The 12,936-nt window shown below is 45.9% G+C and overlaps 1 protein-coding gene across 12 annotated transcripts in view; it reads left to right on the forward strand.

The window, feature by feature from the left end:
- Nucleotides 1–374: 374 nt before the first annotated feature.
- The window catches only part of FBXL5 (F-box and leucine rich repeat protein 5), a gene marked incomplete at both ends in the record, with an annotated part of 35,958 nt that continues 23,396 nt past the window's right edge, over nucleotides 375–12,936 (forward strand). For 6 of the 12 annotated variants that reach the window (XM_084233433.1, XM_084233429.1, XM_084233439.1 and 3 more), the window contains 4 exons: nucleotides 453–536; nucleotides 7,991–8,206; nucleotides 10,606–10,701; nucleotides 12,205–12,391. In XM_084233433.1, coding sequence (XP_084089559.1) covers nucleotides 453–536; nucleotides 7,991–8,206; nucleotides 10,606–10,701; nucleotides 12,205–12,391 — 583 coding nt within the window. Of the gene's footprint in view, nucleotides 537–7,990; nucleotides 8,207–10,605; nucleotides 10,702–12,204; nucleotides 12,392–12,936 lie in introns of all 12 variants that reach the window. The other 6 variants (XM_084233431.1, XM_084233435.1, XM_084233438.1 and 3 more) reach the window with 6 other exon arrangements.

Below are 12,936 nucleotides of genomic sequence, written 5' to 3' on the forward strand. Positions count from 1 at the left end.
ACTCGCTCCGACCCGGCGGGGAGTCGGGGCGCCCCGGCTGGGCTGGGGTGCGCCTGCAGCCCTCGTGCTGGGCCGCCTGGGTCCGCAGGCCCGGCGGGCACCGCGGGGTGGAGAGCGCGGCCCGACACCCCTCCCCGCCGCAGGGCGTCCGCGCATCGCCCGGGGAAGCGACCAGGAGCAGGACTCGGCCCCGTCTCCCGGCTCGCGGCGGGCGAGGGGAGCGCAGAGCCGGGCCCGGCGGGGGCGGGGGCGGGGGGCGGTCACGTGGGCCGCGGAACCTCCGCGCGGCGGAACCTCCGGGCGGCGGGCGCGCGCCCCCGCGGACGGCTGCTCGGGCGCGCGCGCCGACGGGGCGGGCGCATGCGCAGGGGCGCGCCGCCTCTGCCCGCGGCGAGGGTGTCTATGGAGAGGCGGCGGCCGCGGCGGCCGGGGCGCAGGCTGGGGCCGCGGCGATGGCGCCCTTCCCCGAGGAGGTGGACGTGTTCACCGCCCCGCACTGGCGGATGAAGCAGCTGGTGGGGCGCTACTGCGACAAGGTAACGGGCGCGGCCTCGCGCTCGGGCGGCGCCGCCTCGCGCCTCAGCGGCCTGCGGCGCCCGCGCCTTCCGGGGCGCCCCCCGCGCCCCCCGCGGCCCCCGCGGCCCCCGAGCGCCCCGCCGGCCGGGCTCCCCGCGGCGACCCCCGTGGGGCCGCCCCCGCCGGGCCCGGCCGCGTCTGCGGCGCCCCGGCCCCCCCGGGCCTGCGCGGGGCGCGGGGACCCCGCAGACGCCCCCGGCCGGCCCGGCCGCTGCGGCTCCCGGTGCGGCGGCTCCGCGGGCCCCGCGCGCTCGCCCCCCCCCCCCCCAGCTCTGCACCGGCTGCACCGGGGCGAGACCCCGGGTGTCCTGGCGTGGGGGCCGCGAACCCCGCTTTCTCGCTCCTTCCCCCCGCGCAGCCTCTGCCGCGGGCGCCGGCCGCGCTCCCGGCCCCGTGCCCGGGCCGCGGGGAAAGTTGCTGCAACTCCCAGGACCCTGTTGGACGCGCCGCGGTGCAGCGCGAGCTGCTGGAGCCCCTTTGTGGGCGCAGCTGGGGCCCTTCGGGGGACCTCGGGGCAGTGGCCGGGGCCGCCCGTTGCCAGCGCGCGGGGAGAGGCGCGGCGGCACCCGGAGGACTCGGGTGGGTGCAGAAGTGAATCAGATAAGAAGCGTTTAAGCCACTCTGGTGCAAGCCTGGAGACCAACTTTTAGGAATTTTCAGAAACTGCAGGGCGTGAAGCAGAGCCACTGTCGAGAGGAAAGGGGGGTTCCTGAAGCCCGGGAGGGGGTTCGAGGCTGCCCGCGGTGCTCAGCGGAGGCCCCACTCAGGACCAGCCGTTCAGGCGCACCCCCCGGTCCCCTCCCTCCCTCCATCTTGGGAGTGGAAACACCCCTGGTGCAGAGGCGCAGTCTAGGACGGTGGCCTCGACCTTGGCTGCGTGTCACCATCGCCCTGAGAGCGGGTCCAGAAGCCCCCAGATGAGGATCTGGGGGGGTGTGGGACCCCGGCCTCTGGTAGGGGCGGAGATCCCAGGTGAGTGGGGTGTGGGGCCGGCGTGGAGAGCCCCTGACCAGGGAAGCTGGGCATAGGTGAGGCGTTCAGCTGCGAGAACCTGGGGCTGTGAGTGACCGCCACTGCTTTTACCTTTTTTGGCTTTTGCAGTTCGCTATGTTGACCCCCCCTTAAGTGCAGAAAGGAAAAATACGGGGAGATTTTTTTACGTTCTCGAAATCTGCAAGGGAAAGTTTGTGAGTAATGGAATGTGAGGTCGCCTCCAGGTTAGCCTGGGAGAGGTATTCCGGAGAGCACCAGAAATTGCTGGGGGAAATTTGTGCATGTGTGCACTTTCCTGGGGAACTAGTGGCGCTCGCCACTTCCCCAGTGGTTGTGACTCAGTCTTCCAGAATAATTAACTATCACAAGTTTAGTTCTTTAGTACTAGACCAGCCAGCCTTACTCCAACTTTGAAGAAGGCAGTCCCTGATGCTGCGCGTCGTTACCTGGTCATTGAGAACATTTGAACACGTTGTGAGAATACAGGGCTGTATTTAAAAACCACGAGTTAAAAGATTTTCAGTAGTTGCCCCTGTTGCAGTAGCTGCAAGAGTTACTGAGACCGCGTAAGTTGACATTTTCACGGATTCTGAGCTAATTAGATGTAGTTACTGAGATTGTTGTATATGTTCATCAAGAAGATTAACAAAGACCAAGCTGATTTAGGAAAAACAAAAAAAAACCTGCATAGGAATTCTACATTCTGATTTTTCATTGATTCTAACCACTGGGAATCTCCCCTTCGAGTTCTTGGGGAACTGGAATGGAGAAATAACTATTTTATGATGACCGCGTAGTCCTTTAAGGACTATTTGTTTTTATTCACTTATTATCTCGAGTTTTGCTTTCACCATTTTTTTGGTTGTGGACACCAGGGATAGTCAACCCAGACAACCCACAGTAAAACTTTACAAAACAAGAATTGTTTTTTATTCTCAAACTAAAAAGATACAAACTATGTTATTTTGCTGTATTCTAAATTTTGACTTCAAATACCAGTAATTATGAAGAAGTCACTTTTATTTCTAGTATCAAACTTTTCAAGTCTGATACACTTTAGACGCTTCCTTATATCCAGATAACCGTCTGTTGAGGTGCGAAAGGCAGGGGTGTTTCGCTTTATAACTGGGACTTGTAGGCTGGGGCTAGCTAGGCCTAGTTCACGTAAGCAGTTAGTGATAAATGCTCGTGAAGCCCAAGTCCCATCATGATTTTAAGTTTAATTTTCCTTGTCTGAGACCATAGTTATCTCTGAAAATGTTTTTTTCTGGTAACAGTATGTTATGAAATCTTTTTGCTAATTCACCCATCTTCCAACTTAGAATTTTAGTGAAACTGCGTTGGATGACATCCTCTCTCCAGTTTGCTCCAGCTCCTTACTGTGCCTCCAAGCCTCACTGTATTCCTTGTGCTGATGAGCGTTTCCCCTCAGGCAGCCCGGAAGTGTTGGCAGTGTGGCTTGTCCCTCTTCTCCAGGAGTTGATGGTCGCACCGAGTTCGTTCTAGGTTGGAAATCCAAACTCGCTGTAGCGTGAGCCAAGGGAGGGACATTGTCGGCTCCACAGTGAAGTGTCAGGAATGGCCTTCCAGGCGCCTTGACTTCTGAGAGCGAAGTGCGAGGTGGCGGTGGGGGGAGGGTTGTGGTTAGTGCAGATTACCAGACTTATTCATAAGCCAGTTATAAAAAAAATTGAGTGGTGGAGGCCTCATGGGTTACCCAAGTTTTTCAGATAAGGGTATTTTAAAAGTGCCATCTACTTTATCGTTTTATGAAGAAAGGACTTTTTATGACTAGGGCCCTAAGGAGGAAATAAGCTCAGAATAATTTGAATAGGGTTTTTTTTTTTTTAAATTGCGTGTGTATATCTTTAAGAAGAATTCCTTTAGTTTTTCCGTTTCGTTCATACCTGCGATGGCTGTTCCTGACTGTGTGGGGAGCCGGGCTTATTGGCGAGAATGTTGAGTTGAGAGCTAGGAGAGGAAGGAAAGGGAATGTAATGAGCTCTTAATACACCATCATGCCGTTTCTTTTAATCCTCACAAGATCCCTGGGAGACAAACATTATCCCTCATTTAAAGATGAGGAAATAAACTTAGTGGTTAGGAAACTAACCCAACTCACTCAGCCGGTAATTAGTGGAGCCTGGATTTTAATCTTAGGATTTTCCTCTCTTCCGAAGTTGTATTTTACATTAACTTGCTGGGTCTGCACCTTATTACTGTGTGGATTTTATGCAAAACATCTCACCTGTGGGTCATAGTTTTTTCTACCTGTAAAGTAAGTTTGACCAGATAGTTATTACGGTTTCTTCATTCTCAGTCAGGGTTTCTCTCTTGATTAAGTAAAAGCATCTGAAGAGGGAAAAAGTAAAAATAGTTTAGGTTTACAAGTACTAGGGGTACTTATAAACCCCTAGTACTTTAGGGGTAATAAGTCTAGGTTTTGTTGTACTGTTGTCCGGAGGCGAGGATGTCCCGAACCAACTCCACAAACTCAGGTTTTATGGGCCCCACCCTCACCCCAGACCAGAGAGATCCCAGGAGCCAAGGACTGCAAACCCCATAAAGTCATCACCACGAGGGGAGGATGCTGGGAACTGAGGGCGGAGTTAAGCAGCCAGGCTTGGTACATAACAAGAGACATGTGTGGGGCGGTGCCGGGAAGGGGGCAGGTGGTCCTTGGTTTTTCTCTGGCCTTGGGAGAGCTGTTGGGGTCCCAGCTCAGCAGAACTGGTAGGACGGTTCACTGATTTCTCTCTCTCTTTCTCCCTGGGTTATTCCTTTCACCTCCCCTTGTTGTAAATAAACCCTTTATAAACCTTTTTAGTGTGTTGCTGCAGTTGAGTCTCAGTAAGTCCCTGTTTTAGTGCGCAGGTGAGAACCCACACTCAGGCCACCCCATTTCATATTGGGGTTGTCCTGCAACAGTGTTGTTTCTAATTTGTATTTGAAGATGTCTGGTCTGTGAGTGATACACAGCGTTGGCGATGCTGTTTGACACGAGACTGTAGCTTTTAGGTTGTAGAGTGGCTGAGACAGACAGTTATACATTTTTTCAAAATAGGGGTGACACCTTGTTACTGGTTGTTCGGTGTGTTGACTATGTATCCTGTTCTGTGAGAGCAGCCACCAGTAGGAACTTAGATCCTTCTGTAGAACTTATGTTTTGCAAAGTGTGCCCTGTCACCCATGAAGTGGGTCATGAAATCAATTGATTGTGTGGATCAGAAAGAGCATTAAAAAATGAAATGAAAAATTACATTGCAGGCTAGAGAGGGGAATACTGTTTTCTGAAATTTGTTCTGAAGTCTTGGTGATACCTGTGTCTAGATTGCACCCTGTTTCGTGCCAAATGTCCTGATTGAAAATGTTTGGAAAACACGTCCACCCTGAGCACTGCTGGCGCTCCGGGCCAGGGCTTCCTCCTCGTGGGGGCCGGTGCTTGCCAGGCCGCGCCGCCGCTCCCCGGCTCCCCCACTAGGTGGCAGTAGCACTTGCGCGGCCCACGGCCAGAAGCGTCTGCGGCTCTGCCCGCCCCGCGTCCGGTGAGAAGGCGCGGGGGCTCCGTGCTCCCTGGCATTCCCCTCTGCTGCTCAGGGAAGATGTCTTCTGGTGGGCCCTCATGGCACGAACATAGGTTTTAAAGTGATAGGGACTTTGTTGTCTGTTACATGGTTTTGGGTAAGGGATTTTTCGCGGAATCTGTTTTATCAGTTAAAATATATAAAAATAAGTAATCAGTGAAGATTGCTATAAGAATTAAATAATACCAAAAATACTTAGTATAGTACCTGGCATAGCATAAGCCTTAGTATATTTCAGAGTCTCTTAGTGTCTAATTAATTTTTAAAAAAAAAGGATTTTTTTTTTTTATGCATACAAGAACTGGGGTGTGGGCCTCCCTGGTGGCGCAGGCAGTTGAGCGCTGCACTGTGAAGCTGTCCGCAGCCTCTACAATGGGTTTGATCCCGGCCGGCTGGCTGGCGAGAATCCCATATGGCTCAGCAGACCTCTCCTGTCTTGCCCACTGCTCCCCTCAGCAGTGTATTTCGTCAGTCTGCCTGTTCTGCTCCCAGCTCTGTCTCCGGTGAATCCTCTCACCTTCCCGTGCATCTGGCCTGTACCCCGGTTCTTGTATAAGAAAATAATAAATCTTAAAAAAAAAAAAAAGGGAACTGGGGTGTAGGCCACAGGTGCAGGGGGTGAGAGGATTCACTGGAGACAGTGGGGAGCAGAACAGGTGGATGCACTGAAATACACTGCTGAGGGGAGCAGCGAGCGAGACAGGAGAGGTTGCCTGCGTCACATTGGTCAGCTCTCTGGCCTTGAACTCACGTTGCAGCAGCTGGCAATAGCGTGATAGCCCTGAGACTTCAACCCCTGTGCCACCAGGGAGGCCCAAAGAATACCATTTTATGACCTGTGAAAATTTTGTGAAATCAAATTTCAGTGTTCATAAAACAGTTTTGGAATATGTCTGCATTTATTCATGTGACTACTTTTGTGCGACAACAGCTGAATTAAATAGTTGCTTCAGACAGTATGCCCTGCAAAACTTAAAATATTTACTGTCTGGCCTTTTATAGAACTCCTGTTCTAAATAATTTTTTTTAAAGATTTATTTATTTATTGTTATATAAGAACCGGGGTACAGGCCCGGGATGCACGGGAAGGTGAGAGGATTCACCAGAGACAGAGCGGGGAACAGAACAGGCAGACTGACGAAATACACTGCTGAGGGGAGCAGCGGGAAAGACAGGAGAGGTTTGCCATGCCATGTGGGACTCTCGCCGGCCGGCCGACTGGCCAGCCAGTATCAAACCAGCGCTGCAGAGGCTGTGGACAGCTTCAAAGTGCAGCGCTTAACTGCCTGCGCCACCAGGGGAGGCCCTGTTCTAGATAATTTGCCTGTTTATTGTGGTTTATGTTCGCATCTTACTTCCCATCACTAGAATGTAAGTTCCATAAACACAGAGGTGTTTATTTACTGATGAATTCCAATTACTTGTTACAACTGTTATTAAATATTTGAATAGGGTAAAAAATGCATGAGTGTAAAAATGAATGTTTAATTTTTAAAATGATGTTACCTAACATTTATTAAGCACCAATTCATTTTAATTTCACAGCAGCCATGGGGAGTACAGATGCTCTCATTATTCCCATTTAACATCAAAGTGAATATTAAGACATTGAGGGAGAAAAGTAACTTCCCTGGGGTTACAGAGCTAAGTAAATGGTAGGGCTGAGATCCTTATGCTAGAGAATCTGACCCTGGGTCTGTATTTTCTCTGAATGCTTTAGACCTAATCCATATAGCTTTTTGCAGAAGATACTTAGTTCATTCTAGTATATATAGTGCAATGGTTTTGCTTTAGGAGTTTGTTATCTTTTCTGATACTTTGTCACTGTTCCTGCTGAGAACAGGCAAGCAAGAAAGCTTAGACTAGCTCCATTTTAGGAATAGGAACCATAGATCAGATTTGCAAAGCAGGTCAGGGAAGGTAGGGCTAGTAGAGTCCCACCCGCTGTCCACCTGTCTAATTAGATTCCTCCCCTTTAAGTGATTGATGTAATGGAAAGTGGACTTAATATGGCACGGGAATAATGGGTTTGAATGTTACTTTGAATTAGAATTTGATTTGCCATTAACTGTAAAAGGCCCAGATTGTCATTTTCTCTTTTTGAATAATAGAATTAAAATGACCATGTATCATTTCCTTGTGTTTTCAGTGGTTTGTATTTTTCCTCCAGTGCATTTACTCATAGTTGGTGCTCCAGGTTTCCCCTGCATTGTGGCAACAGCTCCTCCCCAGAAAAGTGCATATTTCTATCACAAGTTGCTAAGCATTTAATTACCCTAAAGTAACCTAATAATGATGTAATAGTGCAGTACTTTGTAATTATTTCCTGATGGATCAGACTCATGATATTAAAAGTTAAAACCAGCTATTGTTGAGTATTTTTGAGTTTCTTACTTTGTAAAGGCAGTATAAATAGCATAAAGAATATTTTGAACAAAGAAGAAAATACCTATCACATCCTAACATGATTATTTAATGTTTACATATAACTCTATGGAGTATTTGTGTTAAGTGTGTGTACATAGATGTGAGTGAGAGAAAAAGAGGGAAATGGGATTTTAGATTTGACGGTGCCTGGCCTGATCTCCTATTTAGACTACATGCATCGCTTATCTATAACCCTAGGCCCTGCAAAACATCTTCCTGGCGTAGTACTCTTTTTATTATACCATTATAACTTGCAAATCTGTGAATTTTTTTTTTTGTTTGTTTGTTCTTTAAGTTAGTCAAGTGTAATGGAGGTACTTTGTTACATACAAAACTAAAGAGGAATGTGTTTAAATATTTCTTACTGGTCTGTATTTCCATTTATTTTGTCCTTTTAAATTTTTATTCAGCTTTCTAAAACCAACTTTTCCAACAACAACGATTTCCGTGCTCTTCTCCAGTCTCTGTATGCTACTTTTAAGGAGTTCAAAATGCACGAGCAGATTGAAAACGAATACATTATTGGTTTGCTTCAACAACGCAGCCAGACCATTTATAATGTACATTCTGATAATAAACTCTCTGAGATGCTTAGCCTCTTTGAAAAGGGACTGAAGAATGTTAAGGTGAGTTACAAAAATGGGTATTTCATCACCACAAATTGTACTGTCCTCTGGCATATCATTGACCAGACTTGTTGGCATTTTATAGTAATGTTATGTTAAGGAAAAAAGTATTGTGACATTTGTTAAAATTAGTAAGGAAGACTTTACTCATGAAGGCCTGCTGTGATGGAGCTTTGCATCGGGGAGAGAAACCCAGCTCAACTCTGAATACAGAAAGGCAAAGTGGGGTTCTGACCAGGGAACTGACTGAGGAAACAGCAGGATAGGGAGAGCCTTGCCTAACCAAGGCGATGAAATACTGAAGGTGGAAAGAAATAGAGAATGATGTGATGCCGAGTGTGGGAGATTTTTGCTAAACTGACTCAGCGGAACTTTTGCTAAGACTGAGCTAATAGGGCCAAGGATGGGCCAGGACTGGTGCTCGAGGCCAGAGCATAGTTGGGGCTTGGTGGACCTGGACTCGGGTTTGTGGTCAGCTCTTCACTACCACAAATATGCTGCATGATGAGTGCTGCTTGCCATGTCTCAAGTGTTAAGTTGAGGTTTTAATTACCATAAAATTGTTACTGTTGAACATTTACAGAAAGCTATATAACAAATGCAGTTGCTAGTGATGAAAGTTAAATTCTTACAATGTAAAAACACTTCATTTCATAAATTTTACTTATTTTAAAGTTGAATACTGACTGGAATGTATAATTTTTTTTTCCTTTCCCTATTTTAGGGAATATGGTCTGTTAAATAGAAGCATTTAACATTATTTGATTACTAAATTAAAGATAGTTTTGTTTAGTTGCCATAGATTTTCTTAATTATATTTATATATCATACGATAAAAGACTCAACAGGAGGTTTGTTACAAAAATGATTGTGTGTGTTTCTGAGATCACACACTAGATACTTACTAGGTGTGAGATGGGTAAGGATGAAGTACGGGCAGTGGCAGAAGGGAGGTTCACTTATGTGCCTACTATTCCTGTATATGCTTTGACTCTTGATTTCAATAAAATGGTTAGAATTTGAGCTGAAGTGTGACTAGTGGAGATAGAGCAAAGGGGACAGATTTGAGAGTTATATAGGAAATAAAATTCATAGAATGTAGTCATTGCATGTAAAGGGATGAGGAAAAAAAGAGGAGAAAAGAAATAAGGAGAATCAAATCTGACTTTCTGGGCAATTCAGAAGAGACTTGGGGCATAAAGAGATCATTCTGGACAGGTTGGTTTGAACTGAAGTTAGTCCAGGTGGGCATTTATCAATAGAGAAGCCTACATGGGTTTACCCAGGGGAGTATTTCGGTTTGGAAAAGCAAGTTTGAGAATTAATAGATTAGCATTTCGGTGGAAATGGAAGCCCCTGGTATCTCAGGGGAATATGTAAAATCCCGAGAGTAGGACATTGGCTAGAATATTGAGAAGCAGTTGAAAAAATCAGTCCAAAAAGGGGGAGACTAGAGAGAGATCAGTGGAGATAGAATAGTCTCAGATTTTTAGTTTATTCTGTAAATTTTTCACATACTTTTTTTTTTAAGATTTATTTATTTATGCATACAAGTACTGGGGTACAGGCCAGAGATGTGGGTGGTGAGAGGATTCACCAGAGAGTGGGGAACAGAACAGGCAGATCCACCGAAGTACACTGCTGAGGGGAGCAGCAGGCGAGACAGGAGAGGTCTGCTGCACCATGTGGGTTGCTCCCTGGCTGGCCGGGGATGGAACTCTTGCTGTAGAGGCTGCGGACAGCTTCATAGGTTTTGTCTTAACCCCTTGTGCCACCAGGGAGGCCCAGTTTTTCACCTCCTTTGAGTTGAAAGGGCAGATGGACAGTGATGGGTAAGTTACAAGGAAGTGGAATCCTGCTTCATATGAGGGAGAACTGTTTAGCTGTTTAGAGCTGTCCGAATTAGAACAGTTTATTTCAAGATGTGGTGAGCTCCTTGCCTTTAGAAGCATCTGTGGTCTTCATGACTGACATACTGAATTGTTTTGAGGTGGAGAATTTACTAGGTGACTTTAAAGGGATTCTGCAGTGACTCAGCCCAAGGGGCTGTGTGGACTCCTCACAGATAGAGTGAGAAAGAGGATATACATGTACATAAACATACATATATATGTATTATAAATTAATAGAAGTTTTGAGCAAATACTTGCTGCTTTTGAAGTTTTTATAACATTTAAAAAATTTGTAAGGGAGGAAAACTATTGAGAGCACATAACTAAAGCATTTCAGGGTTTCTTTTAAAAAAGATGTTTTAAGGACATCTTTGTGTACAGATCCCACTTTGTTATCTGTCAGTTTGGTTTTTTTTTCCCTGAGATTTTGTTGCATTTTAAACTAACTTCTTAGGATCAGGTGTCGAAGAAATAATGAAGTCTTTTTTTTTTTTTTTTTTTTTAAAGAATGAATACGAGCAATTAAATTATGCCAAGCAGCTAAAAGAGAGATTGGAGGCTTTTACAAGAGATTTTCTTCCACACATGAAAGAGGAAGAGGAGGTAAGCTTGATGTTTCCCCTTTGTGATCCCGAGCTAGGAGATTTTACAGATGATTGTTTTGATTTTAATTCTTCAAAATAATGCCTAGGAAGAAGAGCCCCCAGTTCATTTTTGGAAATGAAGAAAAACCCAGGGGGGAGGAAAAGGTCTATTAGTTCCCTCAGAGAGGTTGTTGGTTTTCACTGAATAAGTGATTTAATTCATTGACTTAACACATATTTTCTTGTTATGTAGATGGCGGTATTGAATATGCCAACCTAATGTCAGAACCTTGAGAGGACTTTAAAAACTTTTTAGTATTTTATGTACTTCATACTAAGTTTAAAAGGGTTTTTTTTTTTTTTTTAAAGATTTATTTATTTATTCATACAAGAGCTGGGGTACAGGCCCAAGGTGCAGGAGGTGAGAGTATTCACCAGAGATAGAATGGGGAACAGAACAGGCAGACGGACTGAAATAACACTACTGAGGGGAGCAGCGAATGAGGCAGGAAAGGTCTGCTGTGCCATGTGGGGTGCTCCCTGGCTGGCCCAGGATCGAACTCGTGCTATAGAGGCTGCAGACTGCCTCATAGTGCGGTGCTTAACCCCTTGCACCACCAGGGAGGCCCTAAGTTTAAAAGGTTTATAATGTTCTATTTTTAGTAGTGGATTTTAATAATTAAATGGTATTAAACTTAATCAGTTTTATACCTAGTATTCATATATTAGGATATCATTGAATGAAGGAGTGAGTACATTTTCAGATTCTTTTTTCTCAAAAGTAGGGTAAATAGTGGTGAATGAAGAAAATATTTTATGAGTAACTGGAAATTGTTCAAGCTGTAAGTTAGTTATTATAATGATTCTTAACTATGGCTTCACCTTATTATCAGATGAGTGTTTGGGGAAAAAAAAAAAAAAACAGTTCCAAGCCCTTTCCAGACCAGTTAAATCAGGTGGGGTATGGCTGGATTTTATGCACTCTGCAGGTCACTGTAATATGCAGCCAGCATTAAAGCCACTGAGCTCCTGGAGCCGTGTTCGTAGTGTGTGTGATACCCAAGAACAGTACGACAACAAAAAGACATCTCCACCTTGAAGTATTCTGATGATGGCAGTTGGAGATTGGGTTTAAGCATCTGTTTCAAAGAAGAAGTCTCTTAGATAATATTGACTAGTTCAGGGTCTCAGCAGAGTGAGGCTCTTACGGTCCCAGTGCTCTGGGTACCACGCTCATGCTTCAGATTCTGTACTTGAGTACCAGGGCAGTTAACTGACAAATGTCTGACCATGAGAAAATGATTGTCAGGCTCTGAACAGGAAAACCTTCTGGCTCTGACGCTTTAAAATTATTAGCTGGAGAAACCACAGAGAAGGACCTTTTTGGTGACAGTCTACTCTTTTTGGGCAAACTAACTTGGTGGTAAAATCTCAAAGGTTTCTGTCATGATCCTATACTCGCACCAGTACTAAGTTAACCAGGAGGGTGGGCATCTTTCCTCACCAGTGTTGCTTGGTTTAGGTTTTCCAGCCCATGTTAATGGAGTACTTCACCTATGAGGAGCTCAAGGACATCAAGAAGAAGGTGATCGCACAGCACTGCTCCCAGAAGGACGCAGCCGAGCTCCTGCGGGGGCTCAGCCTGTGGAACCAGGCTGAAGAGCGGCAGAAGCTCTTAAAATACTCTGTGGAAGAAAAGTCAGATAAAGGTGAGGTACATTTAGGTAGGAACCATTTGTCAGATTCAAGGTCTTTGCATCTTGTTGATAGGAGCTTTAGATTTCCCCCCTTTTTATCTACAGATTTTGCTTGAGCGATTTAAGCCATTACTTTCAAGCACAAATTTAGTTGAAGGTTGTAGCTTCTATTTTAGAATTGAGTGTTGTCGGTGGTAATTTAGCATCTCATATACCTGGGGCACATGCAGAACAGGCTTTCCAAAAGTAGTTTCTTTACACACACTAACAATGTTTTGTTGTTATGTTGCCCATGGTTGTTGAAAACTGCCTTGTGCAGAGAGCAATTTGCAGCACTTTCCAAGGGCCCTTGACCCCGGTGGCATGTTCCTGCTTCCCTATGTCTTCCATCAGTTTTTAAAACCAGTCATGCGTATGGCTTTAACTCTGATCTACCTGTCATTGTCTTTATCTTTTATCCAGCTGTACACAGGGCAGTGAGTGTGAGAGCATGATTTTGTAGGTACAGTCACTTTGAGAAAACAAATGAAAAATACAAATAAAACATATCTGGTTTC

Source organism: Talpa europaea (genome assembly GCF_964194135.1).
Source record: "Talpa europaea genome assembly, chromosome: 5".
NCBI classification, from domain to species: domain Eukaryota; kingdom Metazoa; phylum Chordata; class Mammalia; order Eulipotyphla; family Talpidae; genus Talpa; species Talpa europaea.